Source organism: Hippichthys cyanospilos, chromosome 11, assembly GCF_059441005.1.
Source record: "Hippichthys cyanospilos isolate Australia breed blue-spotted pipefish chromosome 11, RoL_Hcya_1.0, whole genome shotgun sequence".
Taxonomy (NCBI): domain Eukaryota; kingdom Metazoa; phylum Chordata; class Actinopteri; order Syngnathiformes; family Syngnathidae; genus Hippichthys; species Hippichthys cyanospilos.
In genome coordinates, this window is record NC_142379.1 from 23,254,744 (window position 1) to 23,274,145 (window position 19,402).

The window sequence follows — 19,402 nt, forward strand, 5'->3', positions numbered from 1 at the left end:
TTTCATAATTTTCTCGAGTGGGATCGAGAGGAAGAAGGAGTGTAGCATTTATTTGTTCACTGCAGATTCGTTCTCCAACACTACTTCTAACACCCCCCACTTTATATGATACACAGGCATCTGATTACATGTAAAATTGGCAGACAGTATACTTGTTTATGTGTTAATATTAGCAAGAATCCTTTATCAATCTTCACATTCTCCGGTAGTGGATGTGAGCTCAGAGGTCCTGACGTCACCTCCCAGGGGCTCTGCTGTCGATGTCTCCTTATCAGCTGTTCGCACTCTGCAGTCGAGTCGTCCTCTTGTAGCCACACCCAAGCTGAAAACACTCATTAATGCTGCAAATATATACTATCATGACAAATGTATAATAACTACTCAAAATGATTCCTACATTTCCCTTCTGTTTATTCTACATTTGCCCCAAAAACCCTCATCAAAAGAACTTCCCATAGGCTTTATTCAATTGAATCAGGTACTGGATAGCAAACTTGAAACTCCCTCCTGTTTAGTTGTTGTCATCAGACTTATGAAGTGTTGAATAAGGTTACGGGAGAAATCACTTTATCATCATCAGTTTGGTCATCGGTGTCACCCCCCACACCACCATGTCTGTACGTGTGCAAAAGATACATTTCTTGTAATTTAGAATTTATGTATTCGTTTGTGCCCCCTGAAGCCTGTTGACCCGGCATGTGCCAGTGTCATAGATACCTTGTTCCTTCAAGTAATCAGTGTATTGGGGTTTGTATTGCTTGATACACAATTTGCCTTTGAAGACAATATGCGGCAAGACGAAGAAACCTCACGTTGCTGGGCTAGTGTACATCTTTACTTTTTGCTTGCCGTCACAAAACTGTACAACATTGTCCAAATCATAAAAACCAAAGCCACCTGGTTCAAAGCATCAAAGGTTCATTCCAACATGTCTACTGGGTGAGAGAAATGGTCCTTGTGCCTGCCACTGCTCCCCCCGAAACACCCAGAAAGGCCGAACAAAAACCCCACAGGGTATTCGCCTGTCTGACACCCTGAGTACACAGTCCGGTCCTGGGCGGTGTATGTGACACCAGGGGTCCAAGGTGTGACAGGAGTAAGGGTAAGACTCTCAGCATGAAAACCACGAGTTGGCGTTGCCAAATGGATGTTCTGACCTGAATGCTGGCAGGCACGATGGGTTTCTGAGGGACCAGCCTGTGCCTGGGCAAGAACCTGCTGCAGCACCACCACCAGCTGACCCGCTCAGATGTATACCAGGACCATACCTACGGGCATGGTGAATCCGAGGGGCAGCTGGATGATGCTGGCTTGAGGCCTACTGCTGAGGCCGGAAAGACATCAGTGTTGGATGAGGCCGCCCGGCTGGATGATCCCGGTAGACGTCCTGGGACTCTGGAACTGGATTGCACCAGCCGTTCTCACCAGTACCTGTACCAGCCTGTTGCTGGCTTTCTTGAGCCCGAGGGCACTGAGGGACTGGGCGACAGGACCCTTAGCAGGGTGCTGGCCGGGACCAGGTCAGAAGCAGGCTGACCTGGTACCAGCCTGTGTAGCGAACCTCCATGCACACTTTTACATTCACACTCCCCCTTTTTTTTTTTTTTTTTTTAATATATTTTTCTCACGGAGTTTAAACGCGCATAGGACCTGATGTATGTGGCTGGTCGAGGGACGCACTAGCCTGTGTCATGTGAATTGTGCCTGTTACTCATAATGAATAATGCACAAAACATGTATATTGCTATATACAATGCAATTTATAATCTAATAGCATAAAATGTTGATTTATACAAAAGAAAACTACTACAGATAAAGCATTGTCAAGAGTGCTATACTGTTCAGCAATTGCATGTAATTGCATGCAGTCCACTTCGGTGGACATCTGAAAAATTGCATTTTCCTCCCAATCTAAAATCAATACTTGGAAATTTTCACAACTATGGTGATTATAAGGTGTTACTTGAAGTAAAAATATTTTTTTTTACCTGCAGGAGTCTCCTATTATAGAAGGATTGAGCAGAAATCCCTGAGGTGCCAGGCATGTTTTCATTCCTGACAGCCATCTTGAATGTTGAAACTATTATTCTGCAGTTACAATGGTTGACCACACAAAGCAGTGTTGGGTGGATTCACAGGCGTCCACTTTAGAGGCTTATAAGCAACACTGCCCTCAAAACCAATTCTTATTTTTGAAAATTACGTTTTAATAGCTGTCCACTGCAGTAACCGTCATGCATGAAAGGGTTAAACTCCGTGAAAAGACAGAGTGAGTCTATAAAACTGTGCAGACAGAGTAAGTATTTAAAACTGTGAAGTGAAACCGTAAGAATACTAGTCAATGTTACGTAGAGACAGAGAGAGTCTTTAAAACTGGAAGAGGGCGACGGTGTCCTAAGCACGTTTAAACTCCGTGAGAAAAATACATTAAAAAAAAAAAAAGGGGGAGTGTTGGTACACCCAGCCTAGGGAAACTGGGATATAACGTGTGTGCTCCCCCGTCCGTACCCTCACCACCAGAAAAGGCCCGTGAAACTAAAGTTGTTGAGAACAAAAACAGCAGCTTTTATTGTCTTCGGAGGGAGAGCAAACAAACAAAATAACAAACAAAAGATCTTCTGAATCCCTAACTAACTAGCCAAACAAAAAGGAAACGAATGACAATTGGCTCACTAACTACCTAACGCAAAAACAGAAGAAAAAGGGTTAAACCAATACGGCGTCTCCCTCCTACTACTGCTCAATCTACAGATTCTTACAAACACAGCGAGCAACACAGATGCACACTATCTAACAATTTCTGAGGTGGCGTTTTCTGGTGGTGGGATGACCGGGGAGAGAGAGAGCTTGATCCGTGGACTGTTTAAATAGGGCGGCAAATCAGGAGAGCCAGCCAATGGGATGACACCACCTGCACATAATTGACACACTCCAACCAAAAGGCACTCATGCACACGCACACACACACAAACAAAAGAGAACACAGCAGAACATACAAAAACTACATATGACCCACGGGTCATAACAGTGTGAATGTAGAAGTGTGCATGGAGGATCGCTACCTCATTTGAATAGGAAATTTAACTGACAACTGTCTGGGAAGCAGAGCCAAGAATTCCCCGCCACTTGTGGTAAAAGTGGGAATTACCCGAGACAGAGTGTAATTGTCAGCCTGTTCAGGGATCGAAAAGTCAGCATAGTCACCCGAAGTGAACCGCTGACTTCCAACATGGGGAAATCAAACAGTAAAAAAAGCAAATAGTGGCATTCCTGAAGATCATACTTAAGGAAGCATTTTTGAGGAGCAATTAAAAAAAATGCCCTCCATGCCAATGTGCAACACTCCATTCACCAATGGGTTGAAAAGCATTAGATAAGGTGACAGGAACGCTTGAACAATACATTAACCAAGCTCTACATGCCGAAAGAGTATTACAGTCTAAAAAAAAAAAAAAAACAGCAGTCACTCAAGGGGAGCAACTCTAATTGATAGCATTTAAGTGAGCACAAATAACAAGCCAATTCTTCCAAAAAAGGAATCTTTTCAGGTGGGCTACTATATTGATACATGGAGTGATTCATGTGTCAACAGGGGGAAAGGCCCTCACCAAGTACTGCTGACCACACCAACAGCCATAACAATAGCAGCAAGAAACTCTTGGATACACCTTACACATTGTAAAAAGATCATCTCAACCGAGTTACCCAAAAAGAGGGAAAGATGAGCAAAGTCTGGTGAGAAGGTGGGAGCAGATTTATAGTATCTGAAAACACTTGAGGCCAGTGAAGTTTTCAAGACACCCTACCTCATTAGGGGTTCTCGGTCGACATGACTATCATGTGGGTAAGTCTTGTGGGGTTATGTTGTATAGTCTCTGTTGCAGTGAAGGCTGTGCATGCACCAAGTTGTTCGATTCCTTGAAGGGCGCGTCTGGTGTTTGAATTTGGTGTTTTCTGTCATGGTTTCTATAACTATATTCACCTCAATTCTTGTGCTGTGTGGATTTGTGTAAATAAGGGACGAAATAAAAAAGGCAGCGCCATTTTCCCCCTTGGCTGTGATTGTTGATGCTAGTTCGGACAATCAGGTTCAAGAAAATCTGGTTACCCTGTCCCAGTTTGATTTAGTATCCCTGGACTGTCTTACACACCTGGTTAATGCAGCAAAGCCGACGTCCTGCATGCTCGACCCGCTTCCAGGCAAACTGGTCAAAGACCTTTTCCCGGTTTTAGGGTCATCTGTCTTGAATATTGTCAATCTGTCACTCTCCTCTGGCATTGTACCTGAAGCTTTTAAGACGGCCGTCATTCAACCATTACTTAAGAAACCTCACCTAGATCCCGAAAATCTCTTTAACTATAGGCCAGTGTCACACCTTCCGTTTATTGCCAACATTCTTGAGAAAGTTGTAGCACAACAGCTTAGCGATTTTATGATAGAGAACAATAGATTTGAACTCCTTCAGTCAGGTTTTAGGGCCAACCACTCAACTGAGACAGCCCTTGTAAAAGTGACGAATGATCTTCTCTTAGCCATGGATTCTAACATCTCATCAATATTACTATTGCTTGACCTTAGTGCTGCATTTGACACTATTGATCATAATATTCTTATAGAACGTCTTAAATCATGTGTTGGTATCTCGGGATCAGCACTTTCTTGGTTCAGATCTTACATCCTGGGAAGGACGCATAGTGTCTCTTATGGCAATGCGATCTCTGAATCTTTCTCTGTCTCATGTGGTGTCCCGCAAGGGTCGGTACTTGGTCCTGTTCAACATCTACATGATTCCTCTTGGCGATATTATACGTAAACAAGGTATTAGTTTTCATTGCTATGCTGATGAGACCCAACTCTATAAGCCCTTAGAAATAATAGATCTGTGCAAGTGCAGTAAACTGGAGGCCTGCCTTGCCGAGATTAAACAGTGGATGTCTTCCAATTTTCTGCTTCTCAACCCCAGTAAAACAGAGATGTTAATTATTGGCCCTGCTCATCATCAGCACTTGATTAAGAATACCACGTTGAACCTGGAAAACTGTACTATTTCCCAAAGTAGTCCTGCAAAAAATCTCGGCGTGATATTTGACTCAACTCTCTCCTTTCGAACACATATTAATAACATGACAAGAACGGCATTTTTTTTCACCTCCGCAATATAGCTAAAATTCGCCCTATTCTTTCTACGGTGGAGCAAAAACAGCCAACTGGCGAACCAGCGAACGGTCTGCGGCCCCGCAGTACTGACTGGGATAAGAAGTTTGGTTGTTAAACCGAGATTTGCAACTCGCCGGGTCCTCCAAGAAACTGAACCAGAGATTCATTGGGCCCTTCAAAGTCGCCTCCATCATCAATCCTGTTACGGTCAAAGTTGCCTTGCCGCCGTCCATGAAGGTCCACCTGGTCTTCCATGTCTCTCTGCTCAAGCCAGTCGTTGCCAGTGCGCTGTGTCCTCCCCTTGTGCCTCCTCCTCCTACTCGCCTGGTCGATGGGGATCCAGGGTTAGGGTTAGGCGGTGAGAGCTATCCTCGAAATCTTATAGATTGGGAGGGGTAGGGGCTGGAGGAGTGCTCGTGGGACCCACGCTCGTGGGTCCAAGGTCGTTGGCTGAGTTTCATAGGTCTCACCCTGATAAACCTGGGGGCATCCTTTGAAGGGGGGGTAGTGTTGTGTTATCTGATTTTAAATAGTGCCTGTTGTGTTTTTTGCTTTTAAATTGTGCTTTTTGTTTAGGTTGAATTCACAGTCCCCTTGTCATAAAGGATTCCTTTTAGGCTTCCGAAAGTTTCATAATCGGTCGGCGCTGGAGAGCTTGTTGCCGATATTGCTTTGCCACGCTCCAAGCACCCTCATCATATCTCTTGTTTTCTAATCCCATGTTGTTCTTTGTTGAGACACTTTGGGTTTGTACTTTGTGACTTTGATTTGATGCTTTACCTTTTAGGACCGTTTGTTTCCACGCCAAGTGTGCGCTTTCAGTTAATGAACTACCATTGACTATCCACTTCCTTGTGTGGTCTGCTGAGGTCCTGAATCCACTCGGATTCCGTGGTTATTCATAACATTTTCTTTCAAATTATCTGCAGTGTAACAACATTCCTTTTCCCATTCCGTCTCCTTGCGACCTCGGAGGACTTATTTTTTACTCCTGATTAACTATGTGTCCTTTGTCACGGGTAAAATACGATGTGCCTGGTGTCGTGTCGGATACCAAGCTTCTACCTCGAAAAGCGGCTATCCCTACGTGTTTATACTCACGACCGTTTCACCAGTTTTAGAATTCCCGTTACTCAGGACATTCACTCCACAATTATTCCATACTCATACCACACAGAAATTACCTGTAACTGTCCTGAAAATTATAAACTTTCTCTTTGGAAATTAGATCTATTTCCCACTATCTTTTTAGGTCTGACCGTACGTTTAAGGTCGAATGGACCATGCGTTTAAGGTCTGATGGATCGCTTGTCAAAATTGTCTATCACACAATACACAATTCCTACTATCCCCTCAGACTTGTCAGACTGAACTTTTGTTCCTGCAATCTCTCTGCTGGTTTAGTCACTTCAGTTCGTTGGATGGTGTTTGCTTTCCTCCTGTGAGCAGTGTACAACTTGCTGGCCAATGGCAGTGCACGCAGAGACAACCAACTATTTATACTCACAATCACACCTAAGGGCATTTTGTTGTGTCCAATGGACCCACCACACATGTTTTGGAATGTCGGAGTAGACCGGGTGCCTGGAGAAGACCCACACGAGCACGGTGAGAAAATGCAAACTCCTCAAAGGTCGGGGTGAGCTGGGTTTGAACCCGGAATGTCCGTTTCAATGTCATTTATAACTGTTTAGGTTTTGTTTACTGTATTTTAAAGGGCCTGAATTGTGAAATTTTAAACGACTTTTGATTATAATCATCTTTGACACAATGGCAATTCATTTTCTTATCAAATAAAAGTTATTTTGGTGGCAATATATGTAACCAAGAAATACGTGCTCCTTCTCCCTTCCTCTGACTTTGCAGCTGCCACACCCATTTTGTGACATCATTCCAGTGCTTGAAGAATGAGGGTATGTGTTTGTTTATTCTGCAAAAGCAGTAACTGGGGGGGATCGAGCCCACGGCCTTTCGGCTGGGAGACGACCACTCTACCACCGAGCCATGTTGCCCATCATCTACCTGCTTCACTTGTGTCTGCCAATCAGCTCCTTGCGTCAATGGTTTCTTGCCCAGGTGTTCATTGTTGTCTCGTCGGTGTGGGTGTATTTAGGAGTTTCCTCTTTCCTTTCAGTTCTTGTCAGGTCAATGTTTTTCCTTTTAGTTCTTTACAAAGGGGAACAATTTACATGTCAAAGCATTTAAGTACATGTCATTTTAAACACATGTCCCCTAAATTGTCCCATCTCAAAACAAAAGAAAGGGTGGAAGCCAGAACAATGGAACATGACCAACAACAGGGAGTCACCAGAACATTGTCTTGGATCACAATTAAATTGGGCTTTTTAATTTGCATACACATCCATTTTTCCATTTTTTACCTTATCAATTGTTTTCAACAATTTTCGAACCAATGTTTCTGATTTACACGTGCAGTCAAGTCTTCCGTTTTGCAAATGTCAATTATTATGCCCCACCACATTGACAAAGAATACCTTGTGTCAATGTCTTTATGGGATTTTTGCTTGCCATCAGTAGAATACCAAGTAAATATTTCTCCTTTTTACGCCAATGTTGAAGACAACCAAAATAGTTTTCATTGCAAATGGAATCGTACATTTGAAAATGTCTTGTAGTGCGCCATGGACATCTTCCCAGTACTGTCTGATAAGCAGGCAATCCTACAATATATGAAAATGATGAGCTCATTGAGCTCCACACTTTCTCCAACGTTTGGGAGGGCCTTCATCACAGTGTGACGTTTAACATGGAGTGATAAAGTATCTTATAATGGTCTTCCATCCAAATCCTTTCCACCTCTGGAAGTTTGTCAAGTCCCTTGTTAGTTTCCATATTGTCGTCCATTCCTCTTCAGTTATACTTATCCCCCCTTCTTTCTCCCACTTTCTTTACATGTTTAGTTTAGTCAGACATTGTCAACCATTTGTACCAAAATGATACAGCCTTACCATTCGTGTTTTCATCATATAGGTTTGTGAATATCTGCAGTAGATCCTTGTTTACCTCAGATTCTGCATTAAAATTGGTATTTATATAATGATGTTGTTGTAAATATCGGTAAAAATTCTGGCTCTCCAAAACATTTACTTTTAAGTGTTTCAAAGGTGATGATTTTCCCATCCTTAATTTGGTTAGAATTGTTTTGTCTGGTCATTGTTGTCATTGCTTGTGTGCCCACAGTCGGGCATCCCTGTCTTTTAGGTAGTTTTGTTTTTTTGTTGTTGTTAGGTTCTGTACCACTTTTGATCCTGTATTATTTTTACATTATTAAAACACATTTTCAGCAGACCCCACTCCCCTGCATTTGGGGTCCACATCCTCTGAATCTATCACAACCTCTCTTTGCATTGACCGATTGTGACAGTGTCAAGGCAAACATCTTACCTTTGCATAATTTCTGTACAGATAAAGAGAAAAGCATGGTTAAATATGTATCAAAAATATTTATTGGCAGGATGAAATCTCACAGATGTAGGGAAACTGTGAATCAGGCTGTTTATGTCTGTGCGCATGGTAGCCTGTTTTCACAATTACTTGCTATCTTACTAATGCACTGTACTATCCACATAATAGCACACTCTTTCCCGTCACTAGTAAACACACTCTCAGAGAAGTCCATTGTGTTGTTTTTGCATCTTCCGCTGCAGATAGCGAGCACGCGCATCACTGATACTACTTTCATCATTTCGCTTCCCCACTTTCTTCAAGGCATCCTCAGCAGAAATCTCTGAAATAAAAAAGATCATGAAAACATTCAACAGGAGCAAGAAAGTGGTGATTGCCTGAAATTCTGTGCATTTAAAAACCATCTTAAGACCTGCTGATTGCCTTTTGGCAGCCTTCCTTGTCTCCCGCGTAGTCAAGTCCTCATTAGTGACTTCTCTCGCCCCACTGCTTAGTTCATAAACGTCTACCTCGTGTAGCTTAGGTAGCAAATCCTTCACCCATTCATATCGGATGGGACATACTGTCCTGATGTACATGCGTGATGTTGCCAACACGTCGTGGAAGAGAATCCAATCCAGTTCAAGCTCCTTTTCAAACAGCTGAAAACAAAAAGACAACACACGACATTATTTCCAGTAAAAACAAGGGAGGTTGAATATTGATAGTAATAAAAGGCATTTCATAAAAATCTTACAGATGATGATGGATGAATGTGAATCATGGAACCATGACCATCCATGGTATAAAATACTTTTCCAACAGATCTATACAAGGTACAGAAAGAGAGTCTGAATAATTAACACTCCACTCAAACCAAGCAACACAACATTCAGCTGATTGAACATGTTAAAGCAGGTCGAAGTTTCCACCATCTTTATTTTTCCCTTAACTTCTATTTTGAAATAAATGATCGGAATGTCCCGTCTAGGTATGGGATGATAACCGGATAGGCAATATATCGTGATTTTAAGTCACGGTCCAAATGTGTCAAAAACTGACATTTTTTCCCCCTCCCGCGTTGTCTGCCTTAACCAGCAACTGCAGTTTGCAGCACTGTGCATATATTTCACAGCCGTAACTTCAATACCATGACACCGCAATACTGTGTTATTTTTGCTCAAGGTTATTGTCACATCCTGCGTCCCTAATGTGTTGTCCTGTTTGCAGATTGGGGAGCAGAACCACTGGCCGCACACCTGCTCCTCATTCCAATCAGGAGACTATTTAGGTGCGGTCAGAGCTGGAGGGCGTCGCCGGATTATTGCGTCTGTAGCCCTCTCGAGTACATGCAATTCCCTCGTTCCTCGTTCCCTCGATTCCTAGCGCCCCTGCCCTCGTGTTTTATTTGCTACTTTTCCTCCTTGCCCCCAGTCTGCCAGTTGGTCAGCACTTTACTCTGTTACTTTGCATTTTCGGCGACGCCCTCCTGCTGGTTCTGCCCCCCCCAAGTCTCAGTAAGTTCTTGCACTTTTCGCATAGTCTCTTTCAGTTGTACTTTGAGTCCCTTATCATCTTTTGTTGTACTTTGAAGTATCTTGGTTAGATTCCCACGTGGTGCGTGCTTTTTGTGTTAATAAACCGTTTTTTCAACTCCACGCTGTCTCCTGTGTGTCCCGGGGTTCACAATCTACCTGCCCGAGTCACAGCCGTGACAATTATAAATTCACGAGAATCTGATTGTGCCATGTTCTGCGTTCTTTCTCACATCTAAGCAATTACCTTAAGTAACATCTTTGCAGTTGAGAAAAAGCTAGCATAAACATTCAAGCCATTTATGTTCTGCCTTTCACACCTCACCTGACATCATGGTGAAAAGTCTTTACTGTACTTGTATGAGAAATAAAGTTAAACATTCTATGGTGGTGACAGTTTGGGACTTTGGAATTAACTTCAATTATAAAGCGCTTTTCCACAAACTGTTGACACGTAATGAAAAAGTGAGTAGCCTATTTAGCCAGTATAAGTAAAATACTTTGTTCACTGACCACATAGTTTTGATTGAAAAGACCCTTTCAATTAGCGTACTTGAGAACTCTGTGTGCTTCCCTTCTTGCTGTTAATTTACTCCACTCTGCTGACTAATTAGCAGGTTTAACAAGAGAACTGTTTCTTGGTGTTTTTAGTCTTAGCATTCACTCCCTTGAGTGAATAAAAAAATTCACACTGTCCTTTCATTCTCTCTTACAGCCCACGAGACTCCTCTGTTAAGACTTCCGTCTTAACAGAGAACCGTCAACCTCTGGGTTGTGAAAAGACCACCATACCACTAAGGAAATAAATGGGGAAGTTTCATTTGCCATAAAAAATACGTGTACATTACAATACATTTAGTCTTCGTATTACCTTCTGGCAACATTGGTGAAATATCCTGAACAGAGACACCGTCTAAAGAGCTCGTTCTTATTGCCGGCAAATTCCTCCACAGGGAAAGCTCCTCTCTGGAATGAAAAACAAGCAACATAAGGTACATCTACAGGTATTGATTTCAAATGAGTGTTGCACAGTCGTACTTGTTGCAAGCGAAGTAGGATGTTGCGCAGCTGAGTCTCCACATTAAAGGCAGACCTGAGCGCTCTCCAGTGGATCCAATTATTCTTGCACCACAGTGATGGCATTTCACTGCATAATACAAGAGTAAGGAAATATATGTTGTGATAAGAGTAAAATATGAAGAAGATCCTAGAAAGTTGATCTTGTGACCAGTACCTTGATTTACATTGTTGGAACACGGTGAGGAGGGTACTAAAGTCATTTATGCCACCGTTCTTGGCTGCTAGTGCTCTATGGCTCTCACGGGCTGCATTCTGCTTCTGAGGGTGGCCTGGATTACAGATAAATCACTTACCACGCAAACCATGAATAAGATTATCTATAAAAACTTGAATAAGAACACCTAAAACTATTCTTTTGTAACAGTGACAAAAGGAAAAAGCAATATAAAGCAACTTTCAATAACTTAACTACTTTTTTGTTAAAAAGCTTTTGTACGGGTTACAGGTTTGTGTAAGCAGTAAAAACCCGAAGTGAATCAAAGTGTCTGACCCACGATTTGAGAAGCACTGCCCGAAAACTAATATATTTTAGCATAACCATGGTTTCTGATAACTTTTGTGGTGCATGGAGTTGAGCAACTTCTGGCAAGAATCAACAGATATTGCAGCCCAGGTAAATTGTACAACGTTCCACAATTACTCTGCGTTTCTTGGGTTTTGCCTCAATCCACAAGTGATCTATGCGACGAAAGGCCAGAGATTGTGCTGGCCACTCCATAGTTGGATGCTGTTTGTCTGAAACAATGATTTTGCTCTTGCTAGTGTGTTGATCTAGTAAATGTACTGCTGCTGTGGAGAATCTAGCGCCATTTTTTCTATTTCTATTTTTTGTCTGGACTTTAACTACAGTAATCCCTCGTTTACTGCGGCGGTTAAATTCCAAAAATAACACGCACAAAGTGAAATCCGTGAAGTAGCCAGCTTTATTTTTATGTTTTTATTATTTTACAATGCAATACTAAACTATAGAATAAAACCAAAGATCAAAACCTCTTTTAAAGCCCCAAATTTGTTTAAAACAATCATTTTAATATAGTAATACAAAGTTGGAAACATTGTCACTCACGTATTTCACAGTCCCAGCTATGCCTCTTCGTCCTGAATCGGCACATTGTTATGAGCGTTTGACAAGCTCTTTCTTTTTCTGAGCAAGAAGATTTTTATAAACGGATATGCCCGGTCATCGAATTAAAGTGAAGCCTCTTATATCATGACAATACACTTGAAATGTTAATTTATTATAAAATAAATAAAAGTCAGATTTCCAAAGCTGCGCGTTTCTTCGTTGCTGTTTGTGTGTCTAGTGTGTGCGTTTGCTCTCCGCACGCCTACGAGTCAGGTGATCGGCTCCCAGAGCCCAAGCTGTCAATCAATGTGCTTACCAGCACGTTTGGCACACGGCAGTTAAAGGAGAGACACAGAAGAGACGAACGCAAGCTTTTGGATCCTCTTGCGTTTTGTAATAAATTGACAAGTGAAAAAACAATACAGTACAGCGTCAATATTTTATTTCGAGAAACCGTAAAGCCCCTGAACCATTCAGGAGTCAGAGCACAATGCGCTGTAAAAAAAAAAAAAATATATATATCCACACTGTAAAAAATCCGTGAAGCAGCGATCACCTGAAAGATGAACCGCGAAAAACTTGAGCTTAAATGGCAAACAACCAAACTCGAGATTTTCCGTTAGGCCTGGTGCGATAGCGTGCTGAAATATAAAGAGGCTCTTAGGTTAGCTAAAACAAATTGTTTTTCCAAAATGATTAGTTTTAATAAATACAACCCTAAATATTTATTTGATTAGGTAGCAAAGCTAACGCAGCAGTAGCGGATTAATCATAGCTCCCTCCATTCAGCACACGATTTCATGCAATTCTTTACGGATTCAGCTAATGAGGGACAAAATAATAAATGCAGCGCCACTTACACTCTTGGGTTCTGTGATTGCTGATGCTAGTTTGGACAATCAGGTTCATGAAAGTCTGGTAACCCTGTCCCAGTTTGATTGAGTATCCCTTGAGCGTCTTATACACCTGGATAAAGCAGCAAAGCCGACATCCTGCATGCTCGCCCCGCTTGCAGGCAAACTTGTAAAAGTCTTATTTCCGATCTTAGGATCATCTGTCTTGAATATTTTCAATCTGTCGTTCTCTGGCATTGTACCAGAAGCTTTTAAGACGGCAGTCATTCAACCATTACATAAGAAACCTCACCTCGATCCTGAAAATATCTTTAATTATAGACCAGTGACACGTCTTCCGTTTATTGCGAAAATTCTTGTATTTGAACAGTTGTAGCACAACAGCTTAGCGATTACATGATTGATAACAGTAGATTTGAACTCCTTCAGTCAGGATTTAGGGCCAACCACTCAACTGAGACAGCCCTTGTAAAAGTGACGAATGATCTTCTCTTAGCCATGGATTCCAACATCTCAACAATATTATTATTGTATGACCTCAGTGTCGCATTTGACACTATTGATCATCATATTCTTATAGAACGTCTTGAATCATGTGTTGGGATCTTGAGATCAGCACTTTCTTGGTTCAGATCTTAAATCTCGGGAAGTGTCTCTTATGGCAATGCGATCTCTGAATCTTTCTCCGTTTCATGTGGTGTCCCACAAGGGTCAGTACTTGATCCTATACGGTTTAACACCTGATGATCCCTCTTGGCGATATTATACATAAATAGGCTATTAGCTTTCATTGCTATGCTATTAATACCCAACTATACATGCCTTTAGAAATAACAGATCCGTGCAAGGGCAGTAAACTGGAGGCCTGCCTTGCCGAGATTAAACAGTGGATGTCTTCCAATTTTCTGCTTCTCAACCCTAGTAAAACAGAGATGTTAATTATTGGCCCTGCTCATCATCAGCACTTGATTAAGAATACCACGTTGAACCTGGAAAATTGTACTATTTCCTAAAGTAGTTCTGCAAAAAATCTCGCCAAGATATTTGACTCAACTCTCTCCTTTCGAACACATATTAATGACATGACAAGAACGGTGTTTTATCACCTTCACAATATAGGTAAAATTCGCCCTATTCTTTCTCCTTGCGATGCAGAAACATTAATTCATGCATTTGTTATGTCGCGCCTAGACTATTGTAACGTTTGGTTTTCTGGACTTCCCATGTCCTGCATTAAAAGTCTGCAGGCTGTGCAAATTGCAGCAGAACGTTAGATCATATTACTCCGATACTAGCTGACCTGGATTGGCTTCCAATACACTTGCGATGTGATTCTAATGTGTTGTTAATTACTTACAAAATTTTACATGGTTTAGTTCCTTCCTATCTCGTCGACTTAGCATCACCATATGTTCTGTCCCGAAAACTTCTCGACCCCGTGGCCTAAAAAGAAGTCCGCGCAATCAAGGGCTTTTTCCATTCGTGCGCCAGCAATCTGGAATGCCCTGCCTATGAAGTTTGCATAGCCACCTGTCAGAGAAATCTCTAAAAGAAGACTAGAACAAGCTGCTAAGCAGCAAAAAGAGTAACTCAGCCCAGCCAAGATTGACGTTTCTCTGCCCAGGCAAAGGGAAAAAAGCTTGGCAAAGGAACTCATGCATTGCCAAGAGCACTCATTCGTCGCTCAAACATCCCTGCCTGCTTTTTATTCTTTCAGCAAAGCATTGCACATTCCATGACATAACAAAAAGAGCCAGTCGGGCACCACCAACAGCTGGGCCAAGGTCCCAGCTCGGACTTTCCGGCGTCAACAGCTTTATCTAAGGACTGGGGCGAGATGAACTAGGACTGCATAGATGGATAGCAATGCACACTATTCTAGTCAAGAAATAAGCACATAATGACAACAACCTAATATATGACTCCCTTCACACCACCTCAGCAGAAATCTTTAAACCCCGACTAAAAACACATTTATACTCGAAAGCATTTAGTTAATGTCTGCAGTTCTCTTTCTCTTTTTCCTGCCCCCTTCTCCCGGCTCGGAGAGGGGGCTAGCTCGAGGGTGAAAGATTATTTCAACACCCACATTTGGCCCTGCGCTGATCGACCATCGCGGTATATGAGGTCGAACACCTGCGGTCCACCTGGCTGGACTGTGGGGAGGTTCCTGCCCAATGGCTTCGCCTGCTGTCAGGACATCACTGCACAATATGGCACAATATGTTCTCTGTAATCTGTATTGTATATCTGTAATTGTCTGTATTGCGTTTCTGTATTTGTCTGTATTTAGTACACGCAGCATCCACTTCAACCTGTTGAGCCTGGAAGGGGGCTCCTCCTACCTGTGGTCAATTCTGAAGGTTTCTGATTTTCCCCACAATTGGGATTTTTGAGTTTTTCCTTCCCCTTCTGCGAGCTTTGACAGGGGATGCTGTTGTTTACCTATCACGAAAAGATGTCTCTGTATGACTTCTTTTTTTTTTTTCAAAAGAAGTCTCGACATGACCTCTTTTCTTTTGTGAAGCCCTTTGAGACTTCGGTGATTCAGAGCTATACAAATAAAATTTGTTTGAATTTGATGAACAGGACCAACAGCATATAACAAAAACATCCCCATATGATGCTTGTACCACCATGCTTAGCTGTCTTCACTCGGTACCGTGGCTTGAATTCTGTGTTTGCAGGACATTTGACAAACTGTCTGTGACCCTTCGAACAAAAAGAAAAGTTTTACCTTCATCAGTCCACAAAATATAAGGCGTTTCCACTCAGGCCAGTCATTGTGTTCAGCACATTACTTTGTTTCGTTAACAATGAGCCTTTACGGGGGCTTTTTGCTGGCAGAATGGCTTCAGATAGACATCTGTCTGATTGTGACAAGCATTCACAGTATTCAAGTTTAGATCTTTGATCCTCTTTGATCTTAGGCTATTTTGCAAACCATTTGAGAAGTCAAAGGTTTCTTTATTTATACCTTATGATAAATGTTCTTTGCTAGCTGAAACTTGGCAGTCTGGATATAAACACACAGAAGTTGTGTTTTCTTCCTCCTCTTTTTGGTTTTGGCTGCCATTTTAAAGCGTTTATCATTGTGGTTGAACACCCTATAATTTTCTGCACTTCTTTGTGAGTTTTTCTCTCTTTTATCCATTTATTGATTTAAAAAAAATGTCTTTCATCAAAAAAGTGTTCTTGAATGATCCATTTTTTGTGGTCTTTCGAGACAAATGCGCAGCCTGCATATATGCAATGTCAATTGCCTCAACCCTTAATTCAGGACCATTTGTTGTAATTCACAAAGTCAATGCTCTACCTAATTGAAATCACCACTGCTATTTTACTGAACACATCCCTTTCAGTACATCATTCAATTTCAGTTTCGCAGAATCAGCAGCATGAACGGCATACCTGTTGGGTTGAAAATTTGAACAAAAACAGTGATTTATCCTGGCCCTGTTGAGGGACTGCGATTATTTAACATAACTGTATATGCAGTGCCTTCAAGAATTTGGTGAAAAGAGCTACCAGAAACTAGACTAGACTAAACTAGATTAAATTACATCTTTATTGGTGGACTATTATCATGCCACATAGTAAGCTTACCAGGACGGATGAAGATATTCTCTACAGACAACATGGCAGCCACAGGAATCAGCAGGTCCTGGCAGCCGTGTGAAGCAGCTTTAAGCAGGGCTCTGGTGAGGCCTGGCTGCAGGGGGAACTTCACCATTAACTCTCCCAGGCAAGTCACTCTACCCCTCCTGGAAAAGTTCAGGCCTCTTGTGACAATCAGTAGCACTGTTGTGCTAACAATACCAAAAAAGGCAAAGGGTGCATAAAACAAACCTGTCAATAGCATCAAACTGATAGAGCTGTTTCAGCGCCTCTAAGATAAATCTCTCTTCTGGAGGGTCCAGAAAGGGAAACCTTTGAAAAAAAATGCCCACAACTAAACAATACAACCTGTGAGATGAGATGAGACTGGAGCTGAGTGAGCATCTAAAGAATGGATGTGTGAACGTTTGGTTGATTTCAATTTTAAGAAGACAAAACCCTATAGATGATGATTAAAAAACAATAAGTAAATTATTGTTTCAAATTGTATTTGCTTGACACAAAACATTTTAAGAAAATAAACATTGTAAAATGTTAAAACATTGCAGTTCTTTCATGGAAATGAACCCCTCTTTATATATATATATATATATATATATATATATATATATATATATATATATATATATATATATATATATATATATGTACAGTAAAATAAAGCAATATGTCCCAAGTACCAACTGTTTAAAAATATTATATTCCTTTCAGAGCTAAGTTAAGCTTGAGTTGTTAACAGAAACAGTGAACAGTGAACAGAACAGTGATTATACTGCTGAGTAGATGGAGGTCTTATTTTCGCTTGACAACAGGCATTTTTACAGGTTCCGAAAGGAGCATACTTGTGAATATCTGGTGCATATTTTCGAAATGAAATCATTTGTAATGTTTTAATGCAGTGTTCTAATAGGAGTCCTAAATGATATTCAAGTGTTTAAGATGTATTTACTTTTGCATGATTGTGACTTTTACATGATTGTGACTATATGGTGTTAGGGCTCTGTCCCTACGCCCCATTATGAATAGCCAAGGATTTACAGGATTGATAATAATTGTTTTGCAATTAGAAGGCAACCACTCTGACAGAACTGGTTGCATTCAACCTCAGAGAAGATACTTTAGGTATACCTAATGACATCATGTACACCAAGGCACTTGAGGCTGAGGACCACTGCAGTCAGACTTGTCCTCTGAATCTCAGGAATCGTATATTCGGGCATGCATTCCTCCCAGAATTCCTTGGTGTAGATCCGAAAACACTTCCCAGCTGAGGTTCTTCCAGCTCTCCCTGCTCTCTGCTGAGCTTCACTCCTAACAGCAGGAAATCATCAAGTTACATTAATTCATTTGTTGTTACTGGCAAAAGAAGTAAATGAACTCATCAAGAGTATGACTCACTTTGAAATGGGCACCACTTCCAAAACGTCCATGCCCACCCTGGAGTTGTGGTTGAGTTGTTTCACAAAGCCACTATCAATGATATACCTGAAAACACAACACACCAACTTTAATGGCATCTTACTTCGCTTGTTACAGTGACGGATGCACAAAAGCATCAAGCTCACTTTATGCCATCGATGGTGAGAGATGTGGCAGCAATGTTGGTAGCCACCACACATTTCCTTGTTCCTGGAGGAGGAGGCTCAAAAATCTGCCTCTGTTGCTCTGTGAGGAGGACAAAGAATGATAATACACAATATAGTGGTAGTAGGGGAAGCATCTGCCAAATAAAAACAATTTGATACACGTCTGAATGCATGAGTGTGATACGATTCATTTTAAAGTGGGAGGACTTGGTTTGATTCAGTGGTATTCCAATTTGATTCGATACAGTACGGCTCAGTTGAAGAGGTTAAAATGCAATGAGTTTCTTGTCATTTTACAATAAGAATAAATTTGGCAATATTGTAACGTGGCATTCACTAATGCTTTACAAGGAACACCTTTTTTTGAATCAAAAATCAAAAAATGGTAAATTTGAGCACATACTAGACACTGCAAGGTACACCTTTGTTGGCTGGGTGATGTGAACCTCATGCTGCATTTTTGAAGGCATTATTGATGGTTGTTTGGATCTCAAAATAAAAACATCTACACAAGAAATTTAATTTTAAATGACAATATGTTATATTTTGTATGGTGGACCGAAATGCCAAAATTCAATAAATAAATGTACTATTCAATAATTCAATAGAAGGGTCATTGAATAATTAAATATTTCATTAATTGATTATAGAGTCATTCATACCATAAATGTTTCATTAATTAAATGCTTCATTAATTGAATAAAACGGGAGTTGGCATGTTTCCAACCACTTTATGCCAAAGCATTGGATTGGATGAGATTTGTGCAAAATAGGCTTTGGCACCGCCTACTAACTTGACCAGTGAGGTTGACAGATAAACTAAATGCATGAAACACGGCGTATCATGCATATAGTTTAACTGTTAACCTCGCTCGTCAAAGTTCAATGGCCGGGACCTAACACCTGTTTGAGTACCCTGCTCTGTCTTGGTTTAAAGAGCAGGATAACCAATCAGGTGCTAGGACCCACCCATCAAAATAAATGTGTGAAATGCCGCAAGTGTGTCATTAATTAAATAAATGTTTCATTAACTAATTAAAAGTGTTATTCATTAAATAAATGTTTCATTAGTTAATTAATATTGTCATTCATTTAATAAA

General features: G+C 41.1%; 1 protein-coding gene and 2 long non-coding RNA genes across 4 annotated transcripts in view; 1 reads left to right on the forward strand and 2 right to left on the reverse strand.

The window, feature by feature from the left end:
• On the reverse strand, positions 1 to 2,067 carry LOC148416379 (uncharacterized). The gene is made up of 2 exons (XR_015867273.1): positions 1,989 to 2,067; positions 1 to 322 (listed from the first exon to the last, which is right to left on the reverse strand). It is a non-coding gene; the product is annotated as an uncharacterized LOC148416379 (long non-coding RNA).
• Positions 2,068 to 5,559: 3,492 nt separating this feature from the next.
• LOC148416380 (uncharacterized) lies at positions 5,560 to 10,221 on the forward strand. Its single transcript, XR_015867186.1, has 2 exons — positions 5,560 to 6,766; positions 7,025 to 10,221. It is a non-coding gene; the product is annotated as an uncharacterized LOC148416380 (long non-coding RNA).
• Positions 8,603 to 19,402, reverse strand: part of dhx40 (DEAH (Asp-Glu-Ala-His) box polypeptide 40) — a 29,560-nt gene continuing 18,760 nt past the window's right edge. For both annotated transcript variants that reach the window (XM_088427187.1, XM_088427188.1), the window contains exons 7-17: positions 18,282 to 18,381; positions 18,115 to 18,201; positions 17,845 to 18,027; positions 16,948 to 17,028; positions 16,705 to 16,862; positions 11,333 to 11,447; positions 11,137 to 11,245; positions 10,970 to 11,064; positions 9,321 to 9,390; positions 8,997 to 9,225; positions 8,603 to 8,906 (exon numbers count right to left, since the gene is read on the reverse strand). In XM_088427187.1, the coding sequence (XP_088283313.1) occupies positions 8,785 to 8,906; positions 8,997 to 9,225; positions 9,321 to 9,390; positions 10,970 to 11,064; positions 11,137 to 11,245; positions 11,333 to 11,447; positions 16,705 to 16,862; positions 16,948 to 17,028; positions 17,845 to 18,027; positions 18,115 to 18,201; positions 18,282 to 18,381 (1,349 nt within the window). In that variant the 3' untranslated portion in view covers positions 8,603 to 8,784. The remainder of the gene's footprint in view (positions 8,907 to 8,996; positions 9,226 to 9,320; positions 9,391 to 10,969; positions 11,065 to 11,136; positions 11,246 to 11,332; positions 11,448 to 16,704; positions 16,863 to 16,947; positions 17,029 to 17,844; positions 18,028 to 18,114; positions 18,202 to 18,281; positions 18,382 to 19,402) is intronic.